Source organism: Balaenoptera physalus (assembly GCF_965194825.1).
Source record: "Balaenoptera physalus genome assembly, chromosome: 11".
Taxonomy (NCBI): domain Eukaryota; kingdom Metazoa; phylum Chordata; class Mammalia; order Artiodactyla; family Balaenopteridae; genus Balaenoptera; species Balaenoptera physalus.
Genome location: NC_138896.1, coordinates 24,217,002 through 24,242,787, shown reverse-complemented (window position 1 = coordinate 24,242,787; position 25,786 = coordinate 24,217,002). Strand labels below are relative to the sequence as shown.

General features: G+C 53.4%; 5 protein-coding genes and 1 long non-coding RNA gene across 13 annotated transcripts in view; 3 read left to right on the top strand and 3 right to left on the bottom strand.

Annotated features, from left to right (window-relative positions):
• LOC309638644 (complement C4-A-like) overlaps window positions 1-27 on the bottom strand; it is a 15,134-nt gene extending 15,107 nt beyond the window's left edge. The window contains exon 1 of the mRNA XM_082414845.1: window positions 1-27. This exon is cut by the window's left edge and continues 101 nt beyond it. The gene's annotated coding sequence lies outside the window, so the exon portion shown is untranslated.
• Window positions 28-638: 611 nt separating this feature from the next.
• On the bottom strand, window positions 639-7,136 carry WHR1 (winged helix repair factor 1). 3 transcript variants are annotated; one of them, XM_082414863.1, is made up of 7 exons: window positions 6,880-7,135; window positions 6,585-6,721; window positions 2,915-3,010; window positions 2,484-2,623; window positions 1,540-1,637; window positions 1,232-1,428; window positions 639-1,077 (listed from the first exon to the last, which is right to left on the bottom strand). In XM_082414863.1, the coding sequence occupies exons 1-6, from the start codon at window positions 6,977-6,979 to the stop codon at window positions 1,277-1,279; spliced, it is 723 nt and encodes a 240-aa protein (XP_082270989.1). In that variant the 5' UTR covers window positions 6,980-7,135; the 3' UTR covers window positions 639-1,077; window positions 1,232-1,276. The 3 variants fall into 3 exon arrangements, with proteins under 3 accessions (XP_082270989.1, XP_082270988.1, XP_082270990.1); XM_082414862.1 differs by having other exon boundaries at window positions 1,281-1,428; window positions 6,880-7,133; XM_082414864.1 differs by lacking the exon at window positions 2,915-3,010 and having other exon boundaries at window positions 1,281-1,428; window positions 6,880-7,136.
• Window positions 7,137-7,248: 112 nt separating this feature from the next.
• Window positions 7,249-9,620, top strand: DXO (decapping exoribonuclease). 4 transcript variants are annotated; one of them, XM_082414855.1, is made up of 7 exons: window positions 7,249-7,510; window positions 7,757-8,118; window positions 8,282-8,517; window positions 8,605-8,824; window positions 8,948-9,083; window positions 9,229-9,323; window positions 9,409-9,620. In XM_082414855.1, the coding sequence occupies exons 2-7, from the start codon at window positions 7,763-7,765 to the stop codon at window positions 9,557-9,559; spliced, it is 1,194 nt and encodes a 397-aa protein (XP_082270981.1). In that variant the 5' UTR covers window positions 7,249-7,510; window positions 7,757-7,762; the 3' UTR covers window positions 9,560-9,620. The 4 variants fall into 4 exon arrangements, with proteins under 4 accessions (XP_082270981.1, XP_082270980.1, XP_082270982.1 ...); XM_082414854.1 differs by having other exon boundaries at window positions 7,717-8,118; XM_082414856.1 differs by lacking the exon at window positions 9,229-9,323 and having other exon boundaries at window positions 7,717-8,118.
• Window positions 9,621-9,667: 47 nt separating this feature from the next.
• On the bottom strand, window positions 9,668-19,715 carry SKIC2 (SKI2 subunit of superkiller complex). 2 transcript variants are annotated; one of them, XM_082414846.1, is made up of 28 exons: window positions 19,569-19,715; window positions 19,388-19,491; window positions 18,451-18,560; window positions 18,234-18,351; window positions 18,030-18,144; window positions 17,851-17,925; window positions 17,501-17,554; window positions 17,208-17,398; window positions 16,912-17,040; window positions 16,548-16,693; window positions 16,046-16,192; window positions 15,830-15,914; window positions 15,542-15,648; window positions 15,058-15,204; window positions 14,887-14,983; window positions 14,490-14,702; window positions 14,297-14,407; window positions 12,958-13,188; window positions 12,465-12,602; window positions 12,177-12,314; window positions 11,931-12,035; window positions 11,442-11,589; window positions 11,220-11,346; window positions 10,890-11,100; window positions 10,629-10,739; window positions 10,334-10,552; window positions 10,015-10,155; window positions 9,668-9,919 (listed from the first exon to the last, which is right to left on the bottom strand). In XM_082414846.1, the coding sequence occupies exons 1-28, from the start codon at window positions 19,588-19,590 to the stop codon at window positions 9,719-9,721; spliced, it is 3,741 nt and encodes a 1,246-aa protein (XP_082270972.1). In that variant the 5' UTR covers window positions 19,591-19,715; the 3' UTR covers window positions 9,668-9,718. The 2 variants fall into 2 exon arrangements, with proteins under 2 accessions (XP_082270972.1, XP_082270973.1); XM_082414847.1 differs by lacking the exon at window positions 18,451-18,560 and having other exon boundaries at window positions 19,569-19,697.
• LOC309638657 lies at window positions 13,195-14,008 on the top strand. Its single transcript, XR_014251232.1, has 2 exons — window positions 13,195-13,346; window positions 13,572-14,008. It is a non-coding gene; the product is annotated as an uncharacterized lncRNA (long non-coding RNA).
• A 20-nt stretch (window positions 19,716-19,735) lies between the features above and the next one.
• NELFE (negative elongation factor complex member E) lies at window positions 19,736-25,785 on the top strand. 2 transcript variants are annotated; one of them, XM_082414860.1, is made up of 11 exons: window positions 19,736-19,869; window positions 20,307-20,389; window positions 21,775-21,844; window positions 21,946-22,091; window positions 22,561-22,635; window positions 22,759-22,796; window positions 22,983-23,296; window positions 23,419-23,563; window positions 23,723-23,777; window positions 24,026-24,128; window positions 25,473-25,785. In XM_082414860.1, the coding sequence occupies exons 2-11, from the start codon at window positions 20,315-20,317 to the stop codon at window positions 25,568-25,570; spliced, it is 1,119 nt and encodes a 372-aa protein (XP_082270986.1). In that variant the 5' UTR covers window positions 19,736-19,869; window positions 20,307-20,314; the 3' UTR covers window positions 25,571-25,785. The 2 variants fall into 2 exon arrangements, with proteins under 2 accessions (XP_082270986.1, XP_082270985.1); XM_082414859.1 differs by lacking the exon at window positions 23,723-23,777.
• The last annotated feature ends 1 nt before the right edge of the window (window position 25,786 follows it).

Genomic DNA, 25,786 nt, shown 5'->3' with positions numbered 1-25,786 from the left:
CGCCTGCTCCTTTCTGGTAAACTTAGGGCTTGGAGCAGAGTTGACTCTGGACCTTGCCCCTCCCCTGGCCCAGCTAAGCTGGGAAACCACGTGACAACCAAGAATTGCAACTGGCCCCAGGCCCAGTATTGGGAGGGGGGCACCCTGGACACCTGGGTCTCTGAGGGAATCTGAAGAAATCATGGCCCAGAGACTCAGTCCTTGCCTGTTAACCCCTCTCATCCCAATGCCCTGGGCACCTCCACCTACTGCATGTATCTGGGCGTGTGTATGCATATAGCATATACACACGTACATAGGTGCAGGAGGGCCCCACATGGCTCAGCAAGCGGCTGGAGACACGTGGCTCCTTTGTTGGTCCCACCAAACAAGGTACTAAGAGACTTGCCTCTTACTATAACCCCCATAAAAACTGAACTACGCTGGGTTTTTGCTTTTTGTAAGCCTCTAACAGAAATTCTGTAGTTTAGGAGATCAGGCACATCCTCAGCACCCCAGAGGGGGAATTGACCTCAGTGTCCCTTTTAATCTCTGAACAATGAGGCAAAGCTCAGGCCCACCTTTGGCTTTACCTCTACCCCCAAAACGAGGTGCCTGAACACACGTGTCACATTAAACAAAAGACATCCAGAAAATACCACAGGCAGAAGTACTTTATTTGGCAGTTTCAACCCAACATGTAGGGAAAAGAACCCTGTCCTCCTTCGGCAGCCTCACCAGAAACCCCTCCTTCCTATCCCAAGACAGGATAGTGGCAGCACCTTGCTGCATGAAAGGCAGCAGCCATGGCCTTGGCACCATTTCTGGCTCCACTTCCATGAAAGGGCAGAGAAGCATTGCCCAAACCCCACACTGGGTCAGAGCCCAGGTAAACAGCAGCAGTCACACCTGACCCTCTGCACAGACGCGAGCCCAACACTCATCCTGGCTCCCAAGCCTTCCCAAGGTGACCCTGTCTCAGCCAGGGCAGCCAGCACTCCTGGGCCCCTTGCTCCCCACTCTGGGGAGCTATGCAACGACGAGCAGAATCCTCATGTTTCTGGCAGGCGGAGGAGGGTTCCAGAAGTGGTGGAGACACTGTGCAAGAGAAAGACAAGGCTGGAGCCAGATACCTAGGCCTAAGGTCTGAGGAGAACTCAGAATCTGGCCGAGGATGTTCCCGGGTTCTGGAGAACGAGAGAGGAGCTGGGCTTTGCTAGTGAATGAAGCACGAGCGGGAAGAAAATCCAACCTTGGGTCATTGCGCTGTCATCTGCCAGAGGCTGGGGGGCAAGACTCACCAGTCCACCAGCTGGGCCCCAATGAGGTCATGCACATGGTAAGCGAGGCCGAGTCGCGCCGCGGCAGGTGCCCGCCGGCCCAGGAGCTCTGAAAGGAGTAGCTCCCGGTACTTGGCCTTCCGGACCATGCCGAGTACAGCCTGGCGCCCTGGAGGAGAGGTGGCACGGGAGAGGGGAAAGGTGAGTAAGGCCTGGAGGCCTGAGGAGTCACCAAAATGTGTTCTCGAGGGGCTGCGGGCCTGAGCTGCAGACAGGATACCTTTAACAAAATATTTGATGAATCTCCCAGCTCCAGGCACGGCTAGCCACCAACTTCCAGCATCTCGGACAGTGAGGACCCCGGCATTCACCAGCTGCCTGAGAAGGGGGAGATGAGGCATCGGCTCTGAGAACCCTCTCTCCTTCCGCCCACTAATGTGTGGACACTGAGTCTCCAGAAGCCTGGGCACCCAGGCAAAGGGACCGGATGACGGAAGCCCAGCCTGGAGCGGTTCTCTGCTCACACCACGCTGCTCAGTGCCCCGTGCCCTTGCTTGCTCTGTTCTCCTACCTGACTGCCCTCCCCCGACTCTTTCTTTTCCTGTTATTAGTACGTGTTCACTAAAACAGCTCCTTCTCTCCGAAGCCCTCCTTGACCACGTGCCCTGACACTCTCTCAGTCCCACCACCAGGGGAGACACAGAGGCCTTTCTCCCAAGCTCCTGCCACTACCTACGCACACCTCACCATAGCTCTTCCCACATCTCACCGACAAAAAGTTTATAAAATGCTTTCAGGGATACCATGGGTTACAAAGCAGGGAGCTGGAGCCAGACCCAGCCGCCTGAAACGGTATTTTTATTGAGCCCTTGCCCTTGTTGTTCCTTTGAACGTGAATGCTTTGGGGCATCACAGCTCCTACCATTCTCTATTCCCTTGGTCTCAGCGTGATTCCCATCAGGCATTTATGGCTCCTGCCAGGCCTCTCTCTCTGTTTGATTAGCCACCCAGATCTCTTAAATTTTAGTCCAGGGCTCTTTCCAAGGCCCCAGATGGGATAGGCCTCTTCTCTTGGGGGCGGAGCACAAATTTAGGTCATTTTATTAAAAAGAAGAGTCAGCGTTTTTAACAGGTTCACCAAAAGAAAGAGGACAAGGCTGGATGGGACTGGAGGGAGGTAGGGAGGAGCCAGATGCCTGATTCTGTTGGTCCCGCAGGTCTCACGTGATTTCTGGGTCCCTGAAGCCAAAGGTCTGTGTCATTTGGTCCTGCTGGAAGCTAAGGTCACTACAGGCTGGAAGTACTGAAGCCAGAAACTTCTGCACTGCGGCAGCGTATGGGCGGCCATCACAAGCCTTGAGGACCTGGAACCAGAAATGAGACACAAGGTCTGGTCCCACCTTCACCCCCCACTGACCTCTATCCCCAAGACAACATTTCTCTTCCTATGTTTTTCCTTCTGCTCAGGTCCTTCTACCTCTCATGCTTTTCCTCTTCCTCTTCTTCCTCTCCCTCATACCAATACTTACCAGAGACCTGTGCCCTCTCTGTGAGATGTGAGGTGGGGGACTTGTCTCTCTTCTTTTTATTTCCATTCCCTAATTTCCCTGCACCCCCTCCCCTGGCCCCCATGACACACACACAGTCACACGCACTCTGGTCCTATAGTCCTCAGTGAAGATGATTCCTTGGGCGTCCAAGTCGAAGCCTAGTTGGATGATTCTGATCTCCCCCTGCTCTTGAAGCGCCTTCTGTCTCCACAGAGATGACAATGAAAAGAAGGGTGTCAGGGTAAGATGCTCTAGCAGGTGCTATAGCATACTCTGGACACTTCTGTGCAGGGAGATTTTGTTTGCAAGTATTGGGGAGTTTTTTCTCTAAGTAAAGGAAAAATTATGGGGAGAGAATCAAGTGGATCACCAAATAGTCTCTTCCAATTAGTCTTTCACCCACCCACCATATCAGTTATCTGTTAAACAATCAATACATATTTTCTAAGACCAATCATAAGCAGACACTAAGATAAAATAGTGATTAAGACATGGGCCCTGCCCTCAAGGATTAACAGTCTAGATTTTGGGTGGAGAAGGTGGAGAGGAATATGGGATAAAATGTTTAAAACAAATAAAAATAAACCAGGACTTGTGTTTCCAGGAATATAGCAAGACTAACTCACCCACTGAAAATTAAGTAAAATGCTGCATAAAATATTATTTTAAAATTGTTTAAACATTAAAGAGCTCACAAGATAATAAGGAATTACCAGACTAATATAATATCTAAGTGAAAACAAGATCTCACAGAAGTAATTAGGGGACTTCCCTGGTGGCACGGTGGTTAAGAATCCACCTGCCAATGCAGGGGACACGGGTTCGAGCCCTGGTCCGGGAAGATCCCACATGCCGCGGAGCAACTAAGCCCATGCACCACAACTATCGAGCCTGCGCTCTAGAGCCCTCGAGCCACAACTACTGAAGCCCACGCGCCTAGAGCCCGTGCTCCACAACAAGAGAAGCCACCGCAATGAGAAGCCCACAATGAAGAGTAGCCCCCGCTCGCAGCAACTAGAGAAAGCCCGCACACAGCAACGAAGACCCAACGCAGCCTAAAATAAATAAATAAATAAACAAAACTTTTAAAAAATAAAAGAAAAGAGATAATAAGGTATGGGAAATATTTGAAGAGCCAATAACAAAACCACAGTCACAAAAGTACATTAATCCAACTCGTATAAACTCATAGAACAGACAAAATAGTAATCAGTGAGGAAATGAAAGATTTCAATAACTTTAGTTACTAAGAAATTAGTAACTGAATAATGCATATTCTTTTCAAATACATAGAATATGTAGCAAAACTGACCATATAGCACAAAGCATGTCTCAATAAGCTTCAAATGACTGAAATCATATTGTGTACGTTCTCTGGCCATAATATCATTTATGCCAGAAATCATTAACAGGAAGGTAATTAGAAAATGTTTAGGAAGTAAGACATACATTTCTAATCAACCCAGTAAGTTAAAGAAAAAAGTCACAAAGGAAATTAGAAGATATTTTGAAATGAATGATAATGAAAACATATACCAAAACTTGACAGACGATATAGATATATTTCAGTACTTAGGGGGAAACTACAGCCTGACATGCATCTATTAGAAAAGAATAGAGGATAAAAATTAATGGGGAAAAAAAGTAAAATAAACCCAACAGTAGAGGGGAAACATAAATGAAATGGAAAACATACATGCAAGAGAGAGCAACAAAGCTAAATGATAATTCTTTGAAAGACTATTAAAATTGATAAACCCTAGTGAGACTGACCAAGAAAAAAGGGGGAAAGGGGAACCTAGAAAAAGCAGATAACCAATATAAAGAATGAAAAAGGATCATCACTCAAGATTCTACAGACAATAAAATGAGATTACAAACTTTATGCCAATAAATTTGAAAATTTAGATGAAATTGACAAATTCTTAAAAAATACAATTTCTTCCACTAGAGTGGACAAAATGGGATATATTCATAGAATGGAAATCTATGAAAATGAATTAACTATAGCTACATGTAACAACTTGGATGAATCTCAAAAATATTCATCTAATGAAACAAGATGTAAATAAATACATATGGTATGATTTTGTTTATATCAAGTTCAAAAGTAGGTAACTAAGCTATATTGTTTATGGATAAACATATAGATGGTATAAGGAAAACTAAGGGAATGATTATCATACCAGTCAAGTATGTCACCTCCCAGGGACTTAAGACATTTTGATCAGAGAACGATATATGCGGGTTGTTGGCTGTGTTGTACAGTCTGACTTGGGTGATGGTTAAGTGGGTATTTGCTTTATAAACATTCTTTAAATTGTGTGTGTTTATATTTTCTTTTGTACAATTTTAAAGCTTCTCTAAAATTTAAGCTAACACCAATAGGTTAAAAACAACAAATACTCTATAAGGAGTGGTTCTGACTTGCTTCCTTAAGAGACTGGAGCTAGTCTCCATCTTCCTTTTCTTCTCGTCTTTCTTCCTGACAGGTTGCCAATTGCTAAATCCAACTGGATATTATTTTACTTGACCTCATCACAGACCACCGCCTTGAATCACAGGTTCTAACACTGCCACTGAACCACAAATTTTAAGGCACATTAAGAATCACTTGGGGCAGTAGCTTTAAAATGTAGATTCCAAGGTCCTGCCTCAAGAAATCTTAAATCATTCGCACTGAGAGAGTCCCAGGAACCCGTAGTTTTGAATAAGCAGTCCAGGTAATTTGGTACATGTAGAACTCAGGACATACTTTGAGAAACACTGCCTTAAATGCTGGTATCTCCCAGCATTGGGAATTTGGCTCTATAATCTGTCACTGCAAACCTGGGGTCCTTAACCTTTGGCCTCAGATGATCTGTGAAACAACCCCCTGCCCCCCCAAATTGTACATATACCATATATATATATGGCATATATGCATTTTTCTGGAGAGAGAGCCATAGCTTTCATTACCTTCTAAAGTTTGTGAAAAGGTTAAAAACCGCTCCTCTCCTCCCTCTTCCTACCAATCTCACCCACATCCACAGACTGAACAACTACTCACATCTCGATGACTTCCAGTTCTGTATCAGTGGCCCAGAATTCTCCAAACCCTCACCCAGCTGTCTACTGCACAGTTGCCTTTGGATGCCCCACAAGCACCTCCAACTCAACTTGTGCAAAATCAAACACATCATCTGCCCCCAACAATTCAATGTTCTCCTACTCTATTCACTCCACCAACTACTCAGTCATCCAGAAAATCCGAAAGTTATTCTGGATTCCTCCCTCTTCCCACTCTCCACATTCCTCACCCATCCTCTCCCTCTCTATACACTGCCCTAATTTAGGCCTTCACCTGTTCTCAGCTGCAATATCTTCCTAACTGATCTCCCTACCTCATCTCACTGCTTCCAATCCATGCAAAACACCGTTCTCTCTCCTGTTGAACATTCTCTACCAGCTCACCGCCTTCAATGGAAGATAGAAATACTGATGTACAAGGCCTGTCCTAATCTGACGTCTGCCTGCATTCCCAGCGCTGTAGCCTCGAACCACGCCCGGTGACTCAGTTTCCCCAAAAGCTTCGCTCTTCCACCTTCATGATTTGGCATGCTCTCTGTAGCATTCTCCTTGGCACCGCAGTGCCTGGCACAATGCCTGGCCCAGAAAGACCCAACGTTTGCTGAATGGCAGAATAGCTGCTGGACCGAGTGAGTGATGGGGAGAACCCCGTAAGTGCCCGCAAGGCACGGAAGCGCCTTCGGTCGGTCGCTCTGACGCCCCTCACCAGCTGCCGGTCAGCCACCGTCCGGTCGGGCACTAGGCTGTACACCTGGCTCCTCAGCGCGATGGGCGGTAGCGCATCCTCAAACAGGACCCGCGGGAACAGCTGCACTAGCTCCGCAACTGCCGCGCGCGCAGACCCTGGGAGGAGAGACCGGGTCACTGAGACGTGAACGGGGGCGGGGAGAAGCGGGGGTACGACTCTGGGGGCGCTGTTGTCCCAACATACAGGGTTACCAGAGGCGAGGCCCGCTCCCAGCTGGGGGTCTTTAGCCTCGCCCCGGGGTTGCCATAGTTACCTGACTCTCCCCGCAAAGGATCTGCCTCTACATCCCCTCCTTCTCGCCGCCGCTTCTGTCCGAAGGCCTCCGGGACCAAGCGATGCCTCTTGCGGCTCATATCCCGGGATCCTATGGATGCGGGGAAGAGGTAAACAGATATTGAAGGAAGAGAACACGAAAATAGTCATCCGGCGCAGAGCAGTGACGCACGGGCTCCCCGGGCGTCCCTCCTTAGAGACCAGTCAGCCCGGTCTTAGGAGGCCGACGTGGTTACGAAAGGGGCGTTAACTTGTCATCCCTTTGGCCCTTGCTGGGAGGGGCGGTGCCAATGCAGATACCAGCGCCACCCTCATTGGCTGAGGCCCCACGTCCGCTGCTGATTGGCTTCCTCTGAGAGCCGCACGTCCGGGGAGGCCTGGGAGGTGCGGAGGGGCGCCGGTGGCCACGCTGTGATCTCCCTCCTGGTGTAAAGCGCACAGGACCCCCAACCCCTAGAAGGGCTAGGCCGCCACTGTCGCTGAGTGATTGCGTCATCGAGAGCGGGGGGGTCGGGGGGCGGACTACCTTTGCGTCCCTCTTCGACATGTGACGTACCTGCCATGACGTCATAGCTCTGTGAAGGTGGAAGTCGAGTTTGGCGGGACTTGAGGTAACCAGATCCTTGATCTGAGAAACATCCTTCCTAACCTCACTGCGTTTGGAGGAACTGGGGGTGGGGGTAATAGGTCAAGGGAAAAGGTGTGATGTGCACCTGGCCATGGTTCTGTTTGAGGACATGGGGCCTGCATGATTCAAAGCCAGAGCCTGGCCATCAGGAGGCTCGCTTAGTCCTGACGAGAAGTCTCTCTTCTCCAGCCCTTCTCTTTAAAAAGAGAACTTCCCCGTCGTCTCTCAGGACCTCATGGAGTCCAGAGGGACCAAGAGAGGAGCCGGAAAGATAGAGGTAGCTGAGCCTTGGAACAAGCTCCCCCTCCTAGCACCCTCACTGCCCACAAACCCTGCCCTCTACGCTGGACCATTTCCTTTCTACCGGCGCCCTTCTGAACTGGGCTGCTTTTCCCTGGATGCACAACGCCAGTACCATGGAGATGCTCGAGCCTTGCGGTACTACTGCCCACCTCCCACTAATGGTCAAAGCCCCAACTTTGACCTCAGAGACGGATACCCTGATCGATACCGGCCCCGGGATGAAGAGGTCCAAGAGAGGCTGGACCACCTGCTATGCTGGGTTCTGGAGCACCGAGGCCGGCTAGAGGGGTGAGCAAAGCATAGCACACAAGTAGCTCTAGAGACCTACACCTACCCTCTAAAATTAGGAGAGCCAAAGCGGGAGTGGGGTCAGCCCTTGTGCTATTCTTTGGGGGAGCCGTGTGCGCTAATGCTTGTGTCAGACCTTCAGCCCTTAACTCCTCCCTCTCAGGGGTCCAGGCTGGCTGGCAGGGGCCATAGTGACATGGCGGGGGCACCTGACAAAATTGCTGACGACACCATATGAGCGGCAGGAAGGCTGGCAGCTGGCGGCCTCCCGGTTCCAGGGGACACTGTACTTGAGTGAGGTAGAGACGCCGGCTGCTCGAGATCAGAGGCTTACCCGGCCACCCCTCCTCCAGGAGCTTATGTACATGGGGTACAAGTTTGAGCAGTACATGTGTGCAGGTGAGAATTGCCCCCAGCTCTGTGGCCCACTCCCCCTTCCCCAGAGATTGAGACCCCAGCCCTGCTGCTCTTTCTCCCCTTGTGCAGACAAACCTGGAGGCTCCACAGATCCCTCTGGGGAGGTCAACACCAACGTGGCCTTCTGCTCTGTGCTACGCAGCCGCCTGGGAAACCATCCTCTGCTCTTCTCCGGGGAGGTAGACTGCATAGACCCCCAGGCCCCAACCACACAGCCCCCCAGCTGCTATGTGGAGCTCAAGACCTCCAAGGAGATGCACAGCCCTGGCCAACGGAAGAGCTTCTACAGGTTCAGGATGGGGGTGGGCAGGTTGAGAGCCTAGGATTGACAGCTGGGAAAGGGACGTGGGGGAAGAGGAGGAGGCTGGAGGGTGGTGGAGGGGTCCCACTGACCCCTCACCTTTCCTGACAGACGGAAGCTCCTGAAATGGTGGGCTCAGTCGTTCCTTCCAGGGGTCCCAAACGTTGTTGCTGGCTTCCGTAACCCAGAGGGTTTTGTCTGTTCCCTCAAGACCTTTCGTACCATGGAGATGTTTGAATACGTCAGGGTAAGGCAATGGTGTCACAGCTCCCACCTGTATCCCCCTGTGCCAAGACCACAGGTCCAGTGTCCAGGGACCTGTAGTCCCCCTTCCCCTTCTCCCACCCTCACCCTCACTGCCAGTCTTCCGCCTCCTCCTGGGCTTTCTCCAGAATGACCGTGATGGCTGGAATCCCTCCGTGTGCATGAACTTCTGTGCTGCCTTCCTTAGCTTTGCCCAGAACACAGTTGTCCAGGATGACCCCAGGTGAGGCATTCAGCTCTGCCCCTCCCCTCTGGGTCCCAGAAGCTCGGCCTCCAGCCCTCAACTCGGGACTCCATCTGCCCCGCAGGCTCGTCTACCTCTTCTCCTGGGAGCCTGGCAGCCCGGTCACAGTGTCTGAACATCGAGATGCACCCCATGCCTTCCTGCCTACGTGGTACGTGGAAGCCATGACCCAGGACCTCCTGTCACCCCCCAAGACACCCTCCCCCAAGGACTGATGCTTCGCAGGGGCTGGTCCTGTTTCTGTGTGCACAGATAAAGGCATATTTCTAGGTGGTTCTCCCTGCTGTCTTTTGAGCTGAGTCATCCCTGCCCAACACCTCAGGTTCACACAGGTGGTTTGCTGTTTTATTGTTACGTTATTACACAGGGGTCATTCACTGGGTGTAGAGGCTGGCCGCAAAGACGATGTCCCTCCGTAGCAGGGTGGCTGCCGTCTCCATCTTGGCACCTAGCACAGGCTCGCCCACCAGGCGGGCCGCCCCCCGAAGCGAGCGACACATCTCGGCCAGGCGTTGGATGCAGCGGACCACCAGGCCCTCGGGGGTCCCCGACAGCCCTGCCAACTCAGAGAAGGGCTGTGGGGGAAGTAGGGTGGGGACTGAATATGGTAGGGCCTGGGGAGCCTCTCCCCAGTCAGCTGTCCGCAAAGCCCCAAACCCCAGCTACTCACCATGCCCCGGGCCCACTCGTACACAACCTCAACCAGGCCAAAATTCAGCTCTCCCACAAATTCCTCCACTGTCTGGTTCAAGCCACAGGCCATCTGCACCTCACCGATCCGCTTGGCCACAGCCCGGACACGTTCCACCCCCTGCAGATGGGGAGCAGAGGTTAAGCCCTGCCTTCCTACTCCAGGAAGGAGACCCAGATCAAGGAAGAAACAATTCCAGCTCTTAGGGGCACTTACAGGGCTGGATGGGGCACGTGGGGAATACATGGGGACTGGGAGTGCCACGGCCGAGGGTGGGACGGGGGTGGGCGTCCCCTACCTGTTTGAGGGTGCTTGGGAGCTGATCACTAGGGTCCCCGGAGCTCTGGCAGACCAGGCCGGAGAGCAGGGCCGCGATCTCCTCGGGCCGAAGGGCGCTCAGTGCGTTGTCAAACATGAGTTCAGTGAGGAGCAGCTCATGGCTGCTCATGGCACAAGCCACCCGCCCTGCCAGCTTCACGGTGCCCGCTTCATCTACGTACCCCAGGGTTCGGAGCACCTGGAAGGATGGTGGGTGTTGGGAGCCTGCAGACCTCCCCCTCACTAGCCCCCCAGCCCCATCTGTGCCCTCCCACCTCTACTCGCTGGTGGTACTCAGGGAGCAGCAGCAGCGACTGATCCGACAGCAGGAAGCGCAGCCGCTCCATCTCCTTCTGTATCTGCATCCGCTCCCGCAGCTTCAGGTACTACAGGGAACCACCGGCAGGAGCGTGTTAGCCTCCTCGCCCTCAGCAGGGGTGCACTGAGGACAAGGGCTGCGATGGGGGTGGCCAGTCTACAGGGGACGAGAGGAAAAGTCCCCCTCCCAGCTTGGAAGCTAGCATCCAGGGACCTACCTGGGCAGGGAAACGGGGACTGTGTACACACTGAGCCCCCCGGATCAGCTCCTCCAGCTTCCGGACCCGGAGCCCCGCCTCTACCACCGACACATCCTTGAGCTGCAGGTCATTGACAGGGTCAAGGGTAGGGGGTCCTGCTGGGTGGGCCTGAGCCAGACGTAGTAGTTCCTGGACAGCAGTTGTCGCGGCTGCAGAGGGAGGCTCCTTCCTGAGAAAGGAGCAGGTCTTGGGACCCGGGGCAGAGGCTTCTCTTCCTCAGGCTGCGGGAGCCTGCCCAGCCACACCTCCCCACCCCCCATCACATGGTCCCTCCCCAGCATCTCTGACTTGAATTTTGGTTGCTGCCTCTTGCTGAAGTCCTCCAAGATCTTCTCCCCATTCAGCCGGAGCACCTTGGTGGTGATGGCAGCCACATCTCCTGGCTGGAGCTTGGCCACAGTGTGGTCACAGGGCCCTGTGAAAAGGGGAGAGCAGGGTCAGAATTTGCCGTGGGCCCAGGCGTCCCAACGGTGCTGCTGTCAGGAACTCGGCCGTCTGTCCCACTCTCACCTTCAGGCAGGAACAGCTTGAATCCCACAAGGTCATCTGGGTAGGGCACATCGGGGGAGGCTGGCCCCCTCTCCTTCGGGTCCTCAGACATGGGCTTATCACACAAGACCAGAGTCGTGAATACTCTGCTGGTGGAGCTCGAGGAGACCTAGGGGAGGCGGGGAGGCCAGGACAGGGCAGTGTGAGGAGTGGACATCAAAGGTAGAGACCAGATCACCAACCTCAGGCAGGGATTGTGGTGCAACCATGCAGAGCCCACCAGTATGGACTGGTAGCCAAGTCAAGCGGTCGGAGCAGACTCTGGGGGCAGAGCTTGGGGGAAGGACAAGGAGGTGAGCAGGAAGTGGTGGGGATGGGATGGAAAGGAGGGCTCGAGGGAAAAATGAGAGCACTGGTGAATACAACCGGCCCCTCGCCAAGTGGGGAAGATGGAGATAGGGCTCGCCCCTCCCTCCCTGCCTCTGGGCTTCAAATTCCCATTGCCCTCACCTGAAGGATCACACCCAGTGCGTTGTGATGCTTCTGATTCTTCACAATCACCACCCTTCCCACTGAGAGAGATTTCAGCCCATTCACAGACTCCATGATGCGTCGCTGAAGGGCAGGGACGTGAAGAGAGGGGATAAGGGAGGAAGTGTCACAGAGACACTAGGACTCAGTTCAGGAGTACCCAAAGTGTCACAGTCTCTTCCTCCCTGTCTGCCACCCCTGCCCCCAACACTCACACGCACTTACCTGGATCAGGCTCCGGGTCTCTGTCAGTTCCTCCCCGCAGCTGTAATACTCAGGCAGGTCAACGAGTTGGCCAGTTACATCAGGCTCCTCCAAGGCCCCCAGCCACTTGGTCAGTTCAGCCAGAGTCTGTTCATGGGCCTGGGAGAAGCCAGTGTGGGTGTGCAGCAAGAGTCTCCAGGCCCAGAACCCTCCACTTTCACCCACCGGCCTCTGGATGCCCATCTCATCTAGGCCTGGCTTCCCTTGTCCACATCCTTCGCAGCAGCCTGGTCACGCCCACCTCCTCACCTTGCTGTCCTTGCGGGATGGAAACTCAGAGAAGCTCCTCTTCATCATGTCCTCCACCCTGAGGGCATCCACCCGCAGCAGGTTGAGGATCATGGTGTACGTGAGGCGGAACTGGGACTGCAGCTGGGACGGCTTCCCCTGGGCCGGGCCACAGAAGCCAGTGAGGCGAGGGGAGACCCGCTGCTCGGCTGCTCTGCTCTCGCTGCTCAGCAGCTCTAGTCCCAGCTCCGCAACCATGGGGCCCTAAACTGCTCGCTCACCTCTGCAGAACAAGGGAGCAAGACTAAGTAAATAGACTCTCCAAGGTCCCACCTAGCTCCATATTCACAGTGGAAAAAGACTAGAGAAGAGGAGATCCAATCTCATCCTTGGATTTGCTCACTCCTACCTTGGCTTCTCCCAGGCAAAAGGAAAGTAGAAAGAGGGGAGAAGGGAAGAGGGTCGGCAGAATCTAGCAGGTGCCCAGAGCTGGCCTCGCGCTGCCCTGGCTCACCATCATCATGCGGTGCAGGTCCGCCATCTCGGGCACACGGCCCTTGCAGAGCAGGATGACAGTGCCTGTGGGGTCCAGGCCCCTCCGGCCCGCACGGCCTGCCATCTGCACATACTCCCCAGGGAGCAGGTCCCGGAAGGTGGAGCCATCATGCTTACGCGTGGAGTCAAACACCACTGTCCGGGCTGGCATATTTACACCCATGGCGAAGGTCTCCGTGGCAAACAAGACCTGGGACGGGGGAGAGGATCAGCAAAGGGGCTACACGCAGCTGTGGCCCAGCCCTGGCCAAGCCCACCTCACTTTGTAGCCAAGGCTAAGAAGGCACCGGGCACAGTCCCAGACGGTTAACTCACAGGACCGCATTTAACTCTCAAGGCAAATCTACAGTATGTACTATCATTTTCTTTGTTGTATTTATTTAGCTACCTATTCCTTTCCTTTTACCCCTATATCCCACTCCCATCCCCCCACTATCAATCATCCCGCTGTATTTAACGCGTACGTTTTTGCGTGAACGTGTTTTATAAAATGTGTCTTGTTTTATGTATAATTTACAATTTGCCGTAAAGGCGATTACGTCTCCTTCTGTTTTCTTCTTTTCTTCCATGTAGTGTTTTCAATATCCATCCATGTTCCTGTGGTTATATCTAATCCACTGCTTCCAACTGCTGCAGAACACTTTGTGGGGTGCGTGTTGTACCTCTACCTACCGGCTCTCCCAGTGAAGGGGTACCACCAACACCCTGCCACAAGACTACAGCCAACAAAGGAAGAGCAGGCGTGTTCCCTCAATGACCAGGGTGAGAATTTCATTGTGATTTACACTCAGGAGTGGAATTTAGGGACAAAGAGTATGTATATACTTATTTTTGCCTCCAGAGTGCCAGGATGCACTTCAGACTGGCCACACCTGTACAAGGGTTCCTGTAATCCTGCAGTCTCCTACGTCTTGGGCAACACTTGGCATTAGCCACTTTCCTATATTTTACCAGTCTAATAACTGTAAAGTCCTATCTTGCGAGTATTTCAATTTGCATTCTTCTGATGACTAATGACCTTCATAAGTTTGCTAGCTTTTTGGGTTTCTCTTCTGAATACTGTGTGTTCATACCTCATACACCCCCGTCTTAAAATGTGAAATCTACAGTTCAGGGAGGTTTAAGTAATTTGCCCAGGGTCACACAGTGAGTAAGTGGTGGAGCTGGGATTCACACCCAGGCAGCCTGGATCCAGAGCCCAAGCTCTTAACCACTGCACTGTCCTGCCTAAAAGCCTGCCCCTCCCCTAAGTGGGCAACGAATGCCTTGGGGAGTCCCTCTCCCACCAGCATATGCACCTTGACCAGGCCACGGCTGAAAAGCATCTCCACGATCTCCTTGAGGATGGGCAGGATGCCGCTGTGGTGCACACCCAGGCCGCGGTGCAGGAGTTCGGACATGTGCAGAACCTGTTGGGGGCCGAGGCCCGAGATCAGGGATGGGGTCATGGAACACCGAGTCGCCACCAGTCTCTGAGTCCCCCCTCCATACCTGGGGCAGCTGGCGGTCAGAGCCTCGGAGGCGAGCGAGGCAGCGCTGCAGGAAGAGGTGAATCTCACTCTTCTCTGAACTCGTGGTGAGGTCAAGGGAGGTGAGGCCCGAGGCCTGCTCATCACAGCGGCCACGGGAGAAGGTGAACACCACCACGGGCAGCTGCGCACGGGTGCGGAGGGAGGCCAGGAGGGACAGGTACACACCACGGTCCTGGGAAGTGGGGAGAAGGGAGTGGAGACTGAGTCCCTGAACCAGTGGGGGCCGAAGTGGCGGGCACTGAAGCCGAGTCTAAGCGGGCAGTGCTCAAAGCTCAACTCCAAACACCTGGGGGATGAGGGAAGCAAGGACACGGGAGAAACAGGTGGTGGCAGGTACAAAGCCTGCCAGCTCTCACCTGTGCAGGCCCCCCCTGATGCGTGGGCTGCTTGGCCCCAAAGGTCTGGGCGTGTTTGCTCATCCGCTCCTTCTTGGCCTCCACAGCCGCATAGTACCTGGGGCAGGGGAGGGGCAGCGATCAGTCACACCCAGCTGGGCCCAGCCCTGCCTCTTCCCGACTCAGGCTTACCCCTTTGTGTGGAAGGTGCCTCGGGAGTCCAGCAACAGGAAGAGCTCCCCCTGGGTCTTGGAGCTGTTCCCCGTGAAGAGATAATGCTCCAGGGGGACTGGGCGAGCAACAGTGCTGATCACATAGATCTGGCGACGCTTCAGCCGCCTGAGTGAGGAGGAGAAGACAGAGAAGATCAGGGGTGGGAGTGCGGGAAGGAACCCACATCCCCACCATCTTCTGCCACTCTGGCTTCACCCAGTCTTTTCTGGGAGCCGGACTGGAAGGCTGTCTCCGTCATCCTGTCTCTCAACTTGCAAAGTGATCTGGACCCAGGTGGGATCCCTCAGCCTCCCAAGCTGGACATGTTCCCCGGCCGCACCCCTTTCTCATCCCCACCCCCAAGGCCTGACCACTCGCCCTGCTGTGATAGTCTACGCCCCCCGCCCCGACTGAGGAATGCTACAGCCCCCTTCACCCAAGCACCCCAGGACACACGTCTCACCCAATCCAGTCAGCAAATTCAAGGGCGTTGGGGACAGTAGCACTCAGCAGGATGATGGAGACGTGGTCAGGGAGCATGATAAGCACCTCCTCCCACACGACCCCGCGCTGCGCACAGGGAGGGCAGACAAGCTCAGAGGGGGCTGCCCTTCTGCCCCTGGGAAGCGGCACAGGGTTCCGTGTCGGGGCAAAGGAGGCAGTGAGGTTCGCGGGGTGTGTGGAATAGAGGAGCTGCTGAACCAGCCCCACGGGAGAGGACTGCCAGGACCTGGGGACCCCGTCCCCTTACCTCAGCATCGTTGATGTAGTGAACCTCATCAAAGATGACCCACTCCAGGTCTCGGATGACATCCGAGCCACTGTACAGCATGGAGCTGGAAGAAAGAGACCCGAGGCTGACTTCCCAGTGGCTCCTGTCTCTACCCTCAACTCAGCCAGCATGCTCTCCAGAGCAGCCTCACCTTCCTGACCAAAAATCCACCCGTGTTGAGTGCCCGTCTCTCACCGAAGGATCTCTGTTGTCATAATGAGGCAAGAGGCCTCTGGGTGCAGCTGCACGTCCCCGGTGAGAAGTCCCACATCCCCAAATGTGTTTCGGAAGTCCCGGAACTTCTGGTTGCTCAGAGCCTTGATGGGCGAAGTATAGATGGTGCTGGGAGAAGAGCATGAAGTTAGCTGGTCCCTCCACACTGACTCATGGTCAGCACCTCCTCTCCCACCCTGAGCCTTCCCAGAAGCATGCCACAGAGCTCAGGCGTCCCCCTTCACCCTAACTTCCCTCATGTTCCCCTTCATGGAATTACCCAGGAAAAATTCTGTCCCCCAGTCCCTTCCGAAACTAACTAAACTCCCCCCACTTTCTCATTTCCCTCTGGACCCCTGCCTCAGTTTCTCCCCCAAAACTCTCATCGAAAGGATGAAGTAGGGAGGTGGAGAAGAGATGAGACTTAGAAAGTTTGCAGGAGAGAACAGGGCTGGTGAAGGGGAAGCTGGGGACGGGACTGTACCGCGTCATGTGTTTCTGGGCAAGGGCAATGGCGTATTCAGCCACAACCGTCTTCCCCGCGGACGTGTGAGCCGCGACAAAGACCGAGTCATGCCGTTCCAAGTGCAGGATGGCCTGTTTCTGAAACACATCTGGCTCAAACGCCCACTGTGGGAGAGAGAAATAGATGGGGGCTGGAGAAGGGAGAGGGGTCTTCCTGCCTACAGCTCATGGGACGTTCAGGGCAGCGGGGAGAAGGCCAGAGTGAGGCAAGTCTGGGACTGAGGTCCAAGCTGGCCTGAAGGCATCTGGCCTCTGGTAGGGAGAGGAGACAGGGAGTGGGCTGGGAGGAGGTGGGGGAGCATGTGAGGACTGGGCCACACTACCCGGAAGGCTGGCTGGGGAATGAGTCGGTAGAAATCATCAACAGGGGAGGTGACATCCACGGGAATGGCCCACTGCTCCTGAGGGGGGGGCTTGGGAGGCTCTGGGGGAGCTACAGCTGTGGACGCTTCCTGGAAGGGGAAAGGGGTGTAGGGTCAATAAAGATACAGTCAGAAAGCTCTCTGTTACCACTCCTCCTAAAAGATGCTTCAGTCTTCCCCTTGGACCCAACCAGGCCAGCCCACCCTGTCTGTGACAAGACCCTTCTTTCCTGCCTCAACCGCCCAGAACCACCAACCTGCAACACTAGGTTCTCCAAGCTGCTTGCTCGGGCCAGGGGAGCACTGCAGGGAGAGGCTGAAACAGTGTCCCGTCTGGGACCGCCTAGTTGTCCCACTGCCTCACTCTCATCCTCATCACCCCCGCCCAAATCCAGGGGCTCCAGCAGACAGCTGAGGCTGAGCAAGCCAGGAGCTGGAGCTGGGTGATCTGAGGAGCAAGGCAAAAACGGAGACCTGGTCATGTCCACCTCTGCTCTGAAGAAGAAGGGCACCACTTCCCCTACGCCCCCATCTCAAAATGAAAACTCACCCTCTGGTGCAAAGTCCACGCCTTTCTTGAAGCCGGGTGGAACAGTAAGAAGACCTGGAGGACAGGGACAGAGAGAGAGAATCTGGGCTCTTGCACACTGCTGTATAAGTCACATGGTACATGAACCTAAAGGACGTCCTTCACAGCATAGACGTTGCAGTTGCGGATATTTATTGTGACAATTTTCCAACAGATGACAGTAAAGGTTGTTATGGAAGGGGTACATGTTCCTGATTTGCTCAGAGAAATGGAAGAGCTAGCAAGGACCCAGTGACAGGCTCGGGCCCCTCTTCCTCAGGGCCCAGACTCAGAGCCCTACCTCCCAAGGGTCCATCCTGGCACCACCTCACCTTTCTCAAAGTCTATCTCCTCCTCAGCCTCCTCCCGAGTGCTCAGATCTGTTATGGTGGGCTCATCCATTCCACCTGGGGAGAGGTTGGACAAACAGGGATTCATGGGGTGGGAGTGACACAGGAGGGGTGGAGACTAAGGGCTTCCTTCCCTACCATCCCATTTCCACAAGCGTCACCTGGCCAGAAAGGGTACTGTGTTGGATTCCCCCACAGGGACTGGGATATGGGCCCGGGTGGCCGGCGAAGAGACAAGGAGGTAGTGGCCGACAGGTTTGTATTCTCTAGCAGGACCTGACGCAAGAGATCAGAGCGCCAGTGAGGCTGAGCTTGCCTGACTCCCCTTTTCCCAACCCTGCTTCTCGTGGCCCGTGACCTCTTACCTCCTTGTAGCCTAGTATCTGGCCTGTGGTTGGGTGTCTTTGGGCCTGTAGGTCGGAGGGGACTGGGGCCCCCAGTGTGGCCAGGAGAGACCAAGGATCCATCTTCCTCTGCCATTTTCTGGACAGAAGGAAAGTAATTTTCAGGTCTTCTTTCTCCTCTGTCCCAGCTTTCTTCAGGGACCCATCGCCCTAGTCCAGGCCCCTCTAGACCCCTCACCGGGCTGAGTGCTCCACACCGTGCAGAGGCAGCCAGGCTGGCGACGACAGAAACAACTGCTCTGCTTCTTGCTGCAGGTCTGGGGCACAGGGAGGGAGGCCGTGGGGAAGCTGGAACAAGGGCAAGATGAGACACATGAGGTAAGAGAAGAGAGTAAGACACAGCAAAGAGAAGGTGATAGGATTCATACTTAAATCAGAAATGGGAGATGTCCCAGACAGACTAGAACAATCAGGCTGAAGGACTATCTTCCAAAGGTGGTTCTGCTTTACAGGACAAACGGCCTGCAACTGAATTACCTGGGGTGCTGGTTAATAATACAGATTTTGGATTTCAGAACCTATGGACCTAAGAATTTGTATTTTAAAAAAAGCTCCCCCACTCAGCTCGGTGCTCTGTGATGACCTAGATGGCCGTAATGGGGGCGGATGGGAGAGAGGTCCAAGAGGGAGGGGTTATATGTATACATATAGCTGATTCACTTCGTGGTACAGCAGAAACTAACCCAACATTGTAAAGCAATTATATTCCAATAAAAAATGAAAAAGGTCCCCTACTAATCATGAGGCACACTGATATTTCAGAATCACTAGTTTTAGGAAAAGGGGTCCCAGACCTAAGGATGAAGAGCCAGGTGCTCAAAGGCTAGCATCTCAGCCACCAACAGGTGCCCTGGAGAGAGAAAAAGACTCCAAGGAGAAAAGACACATTTGAAAGAGCAGTTCTCAGAGTTAAGGTATCCCCAGGGCTTCCAGCTCTGTCCTCTCATGGGCTCTGACCCACAGCAGGTCCACTGGGTTGGGAGTCTGTCCAGCACCAGTCTAGGCCCGGATGACAGGCGTCCAGAGACAGGAGAGCCAGGTCAAGTTAGATCCTACTGTGAGGAGGGTGAAGGAGGTTTTAAGTTCAATGAGGGTTAGGGTCAAAAGTCACTCACGGTGGTCTCTGGCGCCCCAGGCACATTCAGCAGCTCCCAACGCCCTGTGCATCCCAGCTCTACTGCCCGAAGGGGCAGGTCCAGAGGATCTGGGGGAGGTAGCACTACGGGGGAAAGGTCACAGGTCAGGGGTCAAGGGTCATTCCCTGTCTACTCCTTCTTTCCACCCGCTGCCCCTCACCGATTCGCTCCGTCTCCATCATCCTGGAGCCACGGCAGCTACCCGGCAGCCCGGAAGTGGAGGGAGGAGCCGAAACGGCGGAAGTAGAAGCGACTTCCGGCACAACCCCTCCGGGGGCGGGGATGAGCGCTGCCGAGGGGCGGGCCCAAACTGGTGGGATGCCGGGCGGAAGTGTGTGCGCCGCGGGCCGCCTTGGTTACCGCGTTCTCCGCCCTTCGCTACGTCATCGCTCCGAGCCCGCGATCCGCTGCCCGCTTGGGCGCCGCCCGAGACCGTGGGGCTCCGGTTGCCGCCCCCTCAGGTAAGGCCTTTTCCTCAGCCTTCGTCCCTTTTTTCCGAGCTCCTTCTGTTTTCTTGCCCCTTTGGTTGTTCTGAAAGCGCTGCGCGGGTTCCACTGCCTCCTCTGCTTTTCGGACCCCGCGATTGCCATACTAACCCCAGCGAGGTAGGGGGGGTCTGGTGCCATCGTCTTGGCGACGGAGGAGGTGTTTCTCCCTTCCTGGGCCACGTGGTGCCCCTAGGCGCTGGTATCCGTGATTCCTGAAGAGAGAAGGGAATGCTGGTTGATCCCGACGAGCGGGGGTTTGGACGGCAGCCTGGTTTAAGCAAGGGGTAGGGAGAAGCAGAAGACAGGAGTAGGCAGGCCTGGAGGGGTGGGGCTGGGGTCAGTGTGCACGGCGTGTGAACCCTGGGCGGTGACAGTGGAGAAAGATGTCTTGGGCCCTGCCCCTGAACCAGGAGCCACCATGTTGGTGATACCCCCCGGACTGAGCGAGGAGGAGGAGGCTCTGCAGAAGAAATTCAACAAACTCAAGAAAAAGGTGAGGGAGTGTGTGCGGGTATGACCCAAACTTTCAAAGACTCTACACTGAGAACACCTGGGGTGAGTGTGAGGGGATGGGGGGGGTGGGGATTCAGCTAGCTCATACCTGGACACATACCACCTCTCAGTGTAGCTTCAGGAATGGACCTTCTCAAGTGTGTACTTTCTTTTCTCTCTTTTCTATGCAGTCTGCCATGGAGTTGTCTTCCTTTTCCGTGGCTTTTAGTACCACCTAAGAGCTGGCGATCCCAAGCTTGGTTTTTCCAGTTCCATCTAGTGTTTTACTGATAACTTTCACATATCCAAAATTGACGCTATCATCTTGTCTGTTCTAAACTTGGTCTTCCAAATAGGGCTGACTACATTTACTTCTCCCACGTGTTTGGAATGAAAATCTTATCTCTGTCGTCTGCTCAATTTGCATAGCCAAACATTTGCCAAGTCGTCTTGATTCTTCCCTTGAAGTAATTTCTTCCGTTTACTTTTTCCTCTGTATTCCCTAGATCAGGTCTTTGCTGATGCTCACCTAGCCTGTCGTAATGGTCTCTCAACAAGTTTCTTTTTTTGGACAGACTTCTTCACTCCTATTAAAATGGTGCATTGAAAACACAAAACACTGTCCTTCTTTTTCTCAAAACCCAGTGGTTTCACGTTGTCTATAAAACAAAGCCTTAATCAGGCATCCCTTTCTATAGAACTATTCCTTGATCCCAAAACATGCATTCCCAAAGCTTTCTTATCTCTGCATCTTTGCCACCCTGTTTTCTTTGTCTAAAATGCCCTTTCCTCTCAGTCTGTGTTATGCAGATTGTATCCAGGACCCAGTTAAATAACCATTTGGCATCAGAAAAATCTTACTTGCTCTCAGCTACAATCTGCACTTATGATCAGTCTTGAAAATTCAACCTAGTCATCTTATTTCTCAGACTGTAAGCTTCTTGAGGGTAGGATCTATGTCTCATAGTTTTGCATATCCCTGTTTCAAAGCAATGGTGTGTTCTTATTAAACATATAGGGGTGGATGGATGAAGTCTCTAAGAAGGCACGGAGGCTTATACTTAAGTGCAGCTTATATCCGGGGGCTCTCGTCTATGATTGAATGCCTTGTTTTCAACTTGAAAAACATGAGACTGTGGAAAGCCTCTGGAGGCCATGGTTTGGATAGATTAGGTATGGCTGGCTTTGTAGATGATCTGGAGGACTATGTGAGAGGCAGGGCAGCCTCAACGTACCACTCCAGGGGCACCATTTGCATTATTTTCTCTCAGAAAGGTGTCCCCGGAGTGATGTGCCCAGGGGCCTTGGGAGAGGACCGGGCCTTGGGAGAGGACCTGGCCAGGGATTGGCCCTCACCAACTCCTCTCTTCTCACTCTTGTTCTCAGAAAAAGGCATTGCTGGCTCTGAAGAAGCAAAGCAGCAGCAGCACAGCCAGCCAAGGCGGTGTCAAACGCTGTGAGTGACAGGGGAAGCGGGGATAGACTGGAACTGAGCAGCACGGGCTGACCTCTGTCACAGCCTGGCCAACATAATGCCTCTTTCCCTCGCCACTCCAGCACTGTCAGAGCAGCCTGTGGTGGACACAGCCACGGCAACAGAGCAGGCAAAGCAGCTGGTGAAGTCAGGAGCCATCAGTGCCATCAAGGCTGAGACCAAGAACTCAGGCTTCAAACGTTCTCGGACCCTAGAGGGGAAGTTAAAGGTGAGCACAGGCAGAAAGATTGTTCAGGGACTCCTTGACTTCAGAGGGCATCCTTCCAAGTTGGAATGGAGGTAAGTTTAGGGGGAAAGTAACGCCAGTTTAATCATGGGTAAGTTGCCATACCATTCTGAGCTTCAGGTGTCTTATCTGTAAAATGAAGAAACTGGATGACTCCTAGATTCTCCTCCGTTTTACACATTCTGTGACTCTAATCCATCATATAGAAGAGCTCCTGGATTGTGTTGCTCTGAGGAGTTGAACAGGCTGAGAATGTCATCAGGTTTAAGACATCTTTAAGTAAACTAACTGCTTTAAGTGTGTATTAAATCTTTTATGTGAAAGGAAATAAAAGAAAAAAAAGATAGGCCAGGGGAGCCAAGAAGAGGGCGAGGGAAGAGGAACTCCTTCTGCCCCGTGGTTAGGCAGCCTCCTGCTCCCCCACTGAGGTGGGTCTCTACCGTCTTCCCAGGACCCTGAGAAGGGGCCAGTCCCCACTTTCCAACCGTTCCAGAGGAGCATATCTGCCGATGATGATCTGCAGGAGGTAATGGTTTCCAGTTGTCTGTCTCTGAGGGGCTGGGGATTGAGAAAAATGAGAAACCCACATATTTGGGACCACATACCAGCAACTAGGACTCATCGTAACTGTCCTTGGTTTCCTTTTCAGTCGTCTAGACGTCCACAGAGGAAATCTCTGTATGAGAGGTTAGAGAAAGATAGGACTGGGTCCCATTGGCGGGGGGCGGGGGCGAGGGGATTGCCTGGGTCCTTAGGAGGTTTGGGACTGGAGTGGGAGGAGCTGGGGCTACAGAGGGATTGTTGAGTCTCCCCAGGCTCTGGGAAGACAAGGTAGAGGCCCCCCTTTGATCCTCATTGTCTACCTCTCCCCAGCTTTGTGTCTTCCAGTGATCGGCTTCGGGAACTGGGGCCAGATGGAGAAGAGGCAGAGGGCCCAGGGGCTGGTGATGCCCCCCCTCGAAGCTTTGACTGGGGCTACGAAGAACGTGGCGGTGCCCGCTCCTCAGCCTCCCCTCCCCGAAGCCGCAGCCGGGACCGCAGCCGTGAGCGGAACCGGGACAGAGACCGGGAACGGGATCGAGACCGAGACCGGGAGCGGGAGCGGGACAGAGACCGCGATCGAGACCGGGACAGGGACCGGGACCGAGACCGGGACAGGGACCGGGACCGAGAGGGCCCTTTCCGCAGTGAGTGAGCTTGGCTGGTGGGAAAGTGACTTCAGATGAGGTTTAGGTGGGTCCTACTAAACTGGACTCTTAAAGTGGAGGGTGAGCTAGACTATGTCTCGTTACTGATTTCTGTCCTGTAGGGTCGGACTCGTTCCCTGAACGCCGGGCCCCTCGGAAGGGGAACACTCTCTATGTGTATGGGGAAGACATGACACCCACCCTCCTCCGTGGGGCCTTCTCTCCCTTTGGAAACATCATTGACCTCTCCATGGACCCACCCAGAAAGTAAGGATGACAGTGGGGCAGGATGATAGTCCTTGGAGGACCTGGGGTATGAGACCTGAGGGCGGAAGCTAGCCTGTCTCCACAGCCTATAACACTGGGTTTGATTGGGTCCCGAGGAGCCCATAGGCCCTCTACTGACCCTGTGTTTTCTCATCCCAGCTGTGCCTTCGTCACCTATGAAAAGATGGAGTCAGCAGATCAGGCCGTTGCTGAGGTTGGGACTTCCCAGATCTGTTCTTCCCATCCCTCCTGCCATCCTTATATTTTCTTTCTAAAATACTGGGAGCCAGGAGGAAGTCATTTCCTCTTGACAGAGACAGTCTCTCCCTATTTACGCAGGAAACCTTGCATTCTCAAGTCCCTACTTAGTCTGTTCCTAGGATGGCAACTCCTGGAAATTCTCCTTTGGTTTGTCTATAATGTTTCCCCCCATCCTCTGCCCCCTCCCCTCTTCTGCCCCAGCTCAACGGGACCCAAGTGGAGTCCGTACAGCTCAAAGTCAGCATTGCCCGAAAACAGCCCATGCTGGACGCTGCCACTGGCAAGTCTGTCTGGGGCTCCCTGGGTAAGAATGGGATTCTTCCTCTCTCATTCTGTCCCCTACAGCTCACCCCTTTTTGTTCCCCTGCATGTCCCTGGGTTCTGTAGAGGTGATAGAGGTCTGGATTTGTGTGACAGCTGTGGGGATTGGAAGGAGAATCGTCAGGCCTTCTGTCAGTTAGAAGTAGGAGAAGGAGAGAAAAGTATTGAAAACAATTTCCAAGGCACTGACTGGAACGGGGAAAAAGTGTAAGTGACTGAGGTTGGTGAAGAAGGTGAGCATCTCATGCGGCCTTATTCATTTTGAGATACAGTATAGTTGGTTTTATAAAATAAGCCTTTGAAATTAGGGATATGGAACTCAGGTGTGAGGTAGGCATGAAAATGTAGACTAGACTCATCTGTATCACGGGGTAGCTGCAAAACGACAGTGTTGGCAGGGGAGACTGAATTTCAAGAGAAAATGAACCGGGACTGGGCTTGAGGAATAGTCAGAGGATATGATGGGAAGCTGGGCTGCGTTCCTCATGCCCCACACGTCCCCAGCCATCCTGACTTGTTAGGCTGAAGTTGAGGATGCTGCAAAGGAGACAGAAGGAGAGGTCATGGGGCCGGGAGCAGCACCCGAGGGGCCTGGGTCATTGCAGCCAAAGGATACAAGCTTTGAGAAAGAGGAAGTGATCAGCGGAGTCAAGATACAAAGCTCCAAGAGAATGGGGGCTTGTCTGGGGGGTTCACTCCAGGCCCAGAGTGGCAGGGATGGAATCCTTGGAGGTGGGGTGAAGAGAGGGACACACCGGGGGTAGGGAGGAAAGAGGAAGGGGAAGAGACGGCTCGAGGGAGAATGCTGAGGGCCAAAGCTACACCCAGAATGAGTTCTCCTGATGGAGTGAATAACCCGTTTTACCTGAAATAGATTTTCGTGTAAAGGAGTGGGCACAAGGGAGTTCAGAGCAAGAGTGGCCCTCTGTACAAGAAGGAACCAAAAAGGACCAGCACGTTAACAAAGGACTATAGAGATTTTCTAATTTTTTAATTTTTGGTGTACTGACTGAAAGTTGTGGGTTAACATTATTTACACGTCTCAACAATAACATATGGGGTTTTTCTAAGAACAAAACACTCATTACGGTATTTGCATGTGCCATGATAACAGTGTACACTCTTTTTTGCTGGGGCCATGGGTTGGTAGCCACTGGCCTAAGGGGGCTAAAGGTATTAATAGAAAGGCCATCCCGGCCACCAGAGGGCAGCATGGAAACTGGGCATCCAAGGGCCAGAGGCTAGAGTTGAGGTGGTCAAACTCTGGGCCTCAGGTCTCATCAGTGCCCTCCTTCAGACCTTAATGAATACTCTCCTCCCTCCCTAGCTGTCCAGAATAGCCCTAAGGGTTGCCACCGGGACAAGAGGACCCAGATTGTCTACAGTGATGACGTCTATAAGGAAAACCTTGTGGACGGCTTCTAGGGAGTGGAGCTGGATTCCGTGTGCCTCATCTGCCCCAACGCTGGTCTCAGTAAAACACTGAGGTGGAAGCTCACACAACTCCCTCAGCCTCTGGTTTTTCAGCACTTGGGATTGGGGTTGAGCCTTTAAAAACGGCTGTTAGATTTGATCTCAGTTGTAACAACATGGTCAGTGCACGCTCCCTGCTCCTTTACCCCAAAAGGATCTTGAACACAG